This window comes from Salmo trutta, chromosome 31, assembly GCF_901001165.1.
Source record: "Salmo trutta chromosome 31, fSalTru1.1, whole genome shotgun sequence".
Lineage (NCBI taxonomy): Eukaryota > Metazoa > Chordata > Actinopteri > Salmoniformes > Salmonidae > Salmo > Salmo trutta.
In genome coordinates, this window is record NC_042987.1 from 35020603 (window position 1) to 35027430 (window position 6828).

Genomic DNA, 6828 nt, shown 5'->3' on the forward strand with positions numbered 1-6828 from the left:
CTTGTATTCTGGCTTTCTGTCCCAAAGCTCTCTCTCTCCATTGCAACCCCTTCGTGATGTAAAACTGCAAACATTTTGGACTCAAAAGATGGCCATTGAAATATTGACATATTAATAAGAAAACAGGAAATATTTTATTTCAATAGTGTTTTAATTGTTAGAAAACAGACTATGTATAGGAGTTTAAATACAGGTCTCTGGTGCCCTCTAGTGTTTTGAAAGTGATTAAGGTTCGAGTTGATGCCTATAGTACATGTGCAACACAAAGGCATCATAATGAACGATAGCTCATAAAACAATGTTTATATTCATGAGATAAGATCATGTAGCAATGTTCAATATGTTTTTCTTTGGTGGGTGCTTATATTTGTCCTATTACACACGCACAAGTGTATCAGTGATTTGGAAACGTGTATATTAGTTGTTGCATATGGCCACTCTCCCTGAAACACCTTTCAATAGACCCTTCAGTGAAAATAAGACATTGACTGTAAGTAGGCCTACTGCATACTTAGCTATAGCAACATGCAATCACTAAGTATAAAGTAGTCTGGTTACATTTGGTCACTAATTGCAATACATCATTCTATAATGTACTATAGGTTCTCAGGCTTTACCAGTACAGAATGTAAAAAGTGACTTTTATAAGTTATATAAAAACGTTTTTGAATAAGTAAAAATAGATATTTAACAGGCACTTGTCAATGAGTTTGTTGGTGAATAGAAACGTGGGCACTTCATTTGAACACAAACAGATCTGGTCTAAAAAACACAAAATATATATATAGTGTTTACATTCCATGTGTGAAATCAACATTCCTTTACAAATGTAGACAATGATTCACAAACCCTTATGTTAGCTTCTGTCCTCAGTGAAGACAACCAGCTTATGGCATAACAATGTTTTCATAATTAATATGAACTGAGTGTTTAATAATCCTAGACACATCAGAAACCTTAGTGGGGGGAATGAATCATGTCTACCTTAATTTCTTAAATGGCCTTTGGTATTGGTGGAAGGGCCTAAAATAAAAGGTGTTTTTTGTTGTCTTGGAGCAACATGTTGAAAATGACAAACTACAGAAACCTTGACCTGGTTATGTAGTCATACCCAAAGTGATCATATGAAATAGATACAAACAAAAAAGATACACAAGTAATCAACTGCAAGAATGAGTAGATGATTTGAAATGCTTACGCTTAAAGATATTTTCACAAACAGAATACTCCCTAAATGAAGTAGAAACAGACGGTGTAGTGTGGTGATTACAACAAATCATTCAATAGTATCCCTCATAACTCATGTACAAGGTATTACGATCCTTAAACTAGCCTCTGGCGCTATAGATATGAATGTAGAGAGGTGGGCCTTGTCCTGAAACAACCATTCTAGCCCTAAACACTTGTGTTGATGTTATAAGAACGCTTCCCCTTGATGATATTTCACCATATGCTTAACACCTATCCAGTCTTCTCACTGAGGAGGGGGGTTGGACACTGGTTTTCAATGACTCTCCCTCAGCATAGGGGACAGAAAAGGTTGAAGGGAATAATAGAGCGAATACTAGAAACAAAAAAAAATAAAACTGATCAGGTGTCAGTGAAAAAAAAAAGAGGACAGACATCGTAGTGTCATTGTCCATTAACATCCCAGACACACTGTTCAGTGCCACCCTCTCCTCACTAACCAATCCCTTTCTCATAGGACATTAAATAGTCAGCATCAGCTTCTTAAAACGTCAGTTAGTAGCGACGTTAGGCCGTAGTAGCTTTTTGGTTTATCATATCTGTCGTCCACCACTGTAACCTTGCTGTTAACAGGAATGACTGACTCCCTCTGTCTCCCAATCGATCCTTAGACCATACACCCTATGCACTTTTAGAGATCAGAGTAGATTTGATTGGTTTAAACAATATGGTGAAACTTCCACCTAGCCTATCAGAGGGCAAGGTGAAGCTACTACAATATTGTTTGCACCTGTCAAATCTCAGATCTCCACAAGTCCATAGGGCGTAGGGTCTAGGGGTCCATTTGGGATTGTGCCAGAGATCCAGACGGTCTACCACTGCTCCCAGCTGAAGTCGTCTCCCCCGCCGAACACCAGGAAGAAGCCCAGGATGGTCAGGAAGATGACAGCGTTGCCGGCCATCACCAGGCCACAGGCCCCCCACTGGATCTGTAAGAGAACAGGGCCATGTTCATTAGGCACCAGACGGAATAAAATAGGGAGGGACTACCTGGACTTGTTCAATGACAAAATTGCCCCCCCCCCCCCACACAACATTTTTGAAAACGTTTTGCTGTTGCGTGACGTTATGAACAAAACCTAGATGAGACACATTCACTGGTTGTGCTCTATCAATTTGATTTATTAGATGTTAACTACAGCTCTGCTAACAAGTAATATAGGTGTAGTATTTTATTTATTTGACATTTATTTAACTAGGCAAGTCAGTTAAGAACAAATTCTTATTTACAATGACGGCCTACACCGGCCAAACCCGGACGACGCTGGGCCAATTGTGCACGGCCCTATGGTACTCCCAATCACAGCCAATTGTAATACATCCTGGAATGGAACCAGGGTCTGTAGTGACGCCTCTAGCAGTGCCTTAGACCGCTGCGCCACTCAGGAGCCACCTTCAGTTACCTTAGCTATTATTGGGTATCATCAGAACTCGTACCAGCATCTACCATTCACAACTACATTAATTCTAGGATCAGCTTTACCTACCCAAGTCATTATGACCATTATGAGCATCAACACTTAAACTGACCCTAAATCAGCTTACAATGGCATAAAGCATCTAAAATGACACATGAGTCATTGGCCATTGACAATATCAGGCAGGACTCACTAATGCAACCCGGGCCAGTATGATAGGAAGCCCGAATGCAGACACCACAATGCCCGTAGTGAAGAAGCATGCCAGCTCTCTGCATGCGTTGCTGGCAGCGTCACTGTCATCACTGAGCCTTCTGGATATGAAGGTGGGGATAGGAGACATTATGTAGAAGATGAGGACGAAGAGAGGCCAGTACACCCTGAGAAAACAATGAAAACAAAACCGGTTCAAATCAGTTGTGTTCATATTCATTTTATTATCAGAGATGCAGAACATAACACCCCTTGCCGGTTTTGAACCTGGGTCACCCAGCCCATTTGGAAAAACACTAACCACTGCTCCAATAGGGTTAACCACCTTGGAGAAAATCGTGACGCATTGCATCAGAGTTAGCTACACCGCTAACTTCCATATGTGGTCCCATTTAACAAGTGTCTTCACAGATTTCAGAGGTAAGGGGCAAATACATACCCATACTGCTCCAGTGCACAGCCCAACAGCAGGAAAGTCAAGCCAATAGCTCCACTGAAGGACAAGCCAACCAGCGCTATAGGACGACAGAAACAGAGATGGTGAGGCAGTTGTCACTTTTACAGACAGGGTTCTTACTGGCTATCCAGCAAAGATGGATCCTACTCAGTAGTCTACTCACTCTAAGCAGCCAAATGTCCCATCCAAATAAATACTCAAATTCAAAAAAAAGGTAGCATGCAACTTATAACAGTTTATTTATGCAACTAATAATAAGGTTCTGCCATCGTGAACGTAAATAAAAGGATAAATGGAATTTACACAATTAAGTTACATTTTCTTTTCTCTCTCTCGAGAGAGAGCTGGTCGACCGTTTGCAGTGTGGATTGCCTTCACTGCCCGTGATACACACTACCGTTCAAACGTTTGGGGTCACTTAGAAATGTCCTTGTTTTTGAAAGAAAAGCTAATTTTGTCCATTAAAATAACATCAAATTGATTAGAAATACAGTGTTGACATTGTTAACGTTGTATATGACCATTGTAGCTGGAAACGGCTGATTATTAATGGAATATCTACATAGGCGTACAGAGGCCCATTATCAGCAACCATCACTCCTGTGTTCCAATGGCATGTTGTGTTAGCTAATCCAAGTTTATCATTTTAAAAGGCTAATTGATCATTAGAAAATCCTTTTGCATTTATGTTAGCACAGCTGAAAACTGTTGTCCTGATTAAAGAAGCAATACAACTGGCCTTCTTTAAACGAGTTGAGTATCTGGAGCATCAGCATTTGTGGGTTCGATTACAGGCTCAAAATGTCCAGAAACAAAGAACTTTCTTCTGAAACTCGTCAGTCTATTCTTGTTCTGAGAAATGAAGGCTATTCCATGCGAGAATTTGCCAAGAAACTGAAGATCTGGTACAACGCTGTGTACTACTCCCTTCACAGAACAGCGCAAACTGGCTTTAATCAGAATAGAAAGAGGAGTGGGAGGCCCCGGTGCACAACTGAGCAAGAGGACAAGTACATTAGTGTCTAGTTTGAGAAACAGACACCTCACAAGTCCTCAATCTTCCGTTTCCAGCTACAATAGTAATTTACAACATTACCAATGTCTACCCTGTATTTCTGATCAATTTGATGTTATTTTAAATGAACAAAAAAAAAGTGCTTTTCTTTCAAAAACAAGGACATTTCTAAGTGACTCAACTTTTGAACGGTAGTGTATGATATACTTTATTGTCCACATGAATAGACAAATACATAGAATCAATTGAGAATAACACCCCATCATACACCCCTTCCCACCCACACAAAAAGTGAATATCACGCCAGGCAAGGATGTGACTAGGTGGCCACGTGAAGAAGCCATACAGGTCAGGCTCCAGTCTGCCATTGCCGTCTCCCCTGCTCTTACGCCTCCAACACACCGACAGCGTCATTGCATTTTGGTAAACCGGAACTACAATCATTTTCAATGGAACACTGCGTTTGACATTTAGCATAGCGTTGCAGAGGCAGTTGCTGTGCGTTCTGTGTAGTGCATAGGATGGATGTATTGAACGTATGCATCAAACTGTATGTGTAGACGGTTTGACAGAAATGGTAACAGATGGTGAATGTTGAACTTTTATTGCACACATCCAGATGATGCGGCCTACTATTTCCTCGAGTGGCACGGCGGTCTAAGGCACTGCATCTCAGTGCTGGAGGCGTCACTACAGACCCTGGTTCGATTCCAGGCTGTATCACAACCGGCCGTGATTGGCAGTACCATAGGGCAGCGCACAATTGGCCCAATGTTGTCCGGGTTAGGCCGTCATTGTAAATAAGAATTTGTTCCTAACTGCCTTGCCTAGTTAAATAAAATCAAACTATGCGTAGATGGCTTGAAAGAAACGGTAGAAGGTGAATGTTGAACTTTTGCTGGATATATATCCTGATGATACCGCTTGCTACTTTGCGTAAAACACTGTAGGTGTAGTCGAAGCATGACGCATAAATCCAACATATGCAAAACACAGAACGCACTGTTACAAGCCAAACGCAACGTTCCATTGGAAATTAAATGTAGTTCTGATGTACCGAAATGTAAACACTGTCGGTGTGATCGAGGCGTTTTTCGAACACACCGATAGCGTCGTTGCGCAAAATAGGACGCATCATCCTGATATATATGCAATAATAGTTCAACATTCGCCTTCTGCTACCATTTCTGTCAAGCCGTATACGCATACATACAGTTTGACGCATACATTCGATAAATCAACGTATGCAGCACAATCTGAAAGCAATGCTGAATGGAAAACGCAGCGTTTCATTGGAAATTGATGTAATTATGGTGTCGGTGTGTTTGAAGCGAACTCTCTCAAGTAGACAAATAAATCGTACTTGAGTCTTAACCGTAGGGAAATACACAAGCACATTGTATAATTATTTTATATTTCAATACTGGATAACAAACTAACATGTCAATGTGACAGTATACGCCACGGCAACGCATCACAACAAAGTAAAAGTTATACGTGACACCATAACAAGGATCATGGCTAGGACGGTTACATATTGTTTTTAATTAACGTCAGATTTTACTTTTTGTAGCAGGTTAGGATCATTTACGCAGCAGGTTAGGGGAAAAGGACTAAGGTTAGGAAAAGGATAAAGGTTCGCTAAAATAAAAATCTACTTTTGACGTTAATTTGACAAAAGCTAGATCCCTTCTAGCCAAGACCCATAATAAGTGTTCGTAGCAAACGTGGAATCGATACAATGTTGCACTTGGCTTGCCAGTGGCGGGGAGAAAACCTTTATGGAAACAAGAGAGTTGTGTAGAGCAAGTATCAATCAATTTACCTTTAATACCTGCCATTGTCTTACGTCTTAAATTGTCAATTTCTCTTCTTTGTGCTTGGTTTGTTCGTAAACGACTTCCTATTTCCTCCTTCGAACTTTTTATTTGCGTCAGCTGACTTTCTTAAAGGAGCCATTTGTTCTCGCTACGTTTAGTCTACGTTTCTATTTCCACTGTATTTATATTTCACAATTTTATTATTGAGTTCAGCTACGGAATGTTCTTGACACCTACTGTGCAAAATATTCCTTGCTGTAAAATTGCTCTGGAATTGAAGTATTTCATCGTTACTAATTGAAATAGCCTGGTAGTCCTCCAGAGTCTGTAGTCCTCCAGGGTCTGTAGTCCTCCAGGGTCTGTAGTCCTCCAGGGTCTGTAGTCCTGGGTCTGGAGTCCTCCAGGGTCTGTAGTCCTCCTGGGTCTGTAGTCCTCCAGGGTCTGTAGTCCTCCTGGGTCTGTAGTCCTCCAGGGTCTGTAGTCCTCCAGGGTCTGTAGTCCTCCTGGGTCTGTAGTCCTCCAGGGTCTGTAGTCCTCCAGGTCCTCCTGGGTCTGTAGTCCTCCAGGGTCTGTAGTCCTCCAGGGTCTGTAGTCCTCCAGGTCCTCCTGGGTCTGTAGTCCTCCAGGGTCTGTTAGTCCTCCTGGGTCTGTAGTCCT

General features: G+C 41.4%; 1 protein-coding gene across 1 annotated transcript; it reads right to left on the minus strand.

Annotated features, from left to right (window-relative positions):
- Positions 1 to 132: 132 nt before the first annotated feature.
- Positions 133 to 6279, minus strand: LOC115170095 (leptin receptor gene-related protein). Its single transcript, XM_029726377.1, has 4 exons — positions 6177 to 6279; positions 3319 to 3394; positions 2860 to 3046; positions 133 to 2177 (listed from the first exon to the last, which is right to left on the minus strand). The coding sequence occupies exons 1-4, from the start codon at positions 6190 to 6192 to the stop codon at positions 2061 to 2063; spliced, it is 396 nt and encodes a 131-aa protein (XP_029582237.1). The 5' UTR covers positions 6193 to 6279; the 3' UTR covers positions 133 to 2060.
- Between the last annotated feature and the right edge of the window lie 549 nt (positions 6280 to 6828).

Bases quoted from the DNA above. Each gene is read 5' to 3' on its own strand.
- LOC115170095 (XM_029726377.1), bottom strand. The intron at 3,047-3,318 runs GTATGTATTTGC...TTGTTTTCTCAG, and splicing joins TGTGCACTGGAGCAGTATGG to GGTGTACTGGCCTCTCTTCG. The intron at 2,178-2,859 runs GTGAGTCCTGCC...GTTCTCTTACAG, and splicing joins TACTGGCCCGGGTTGCATTA to ATCCAGTGGGGGGCCTGTGG.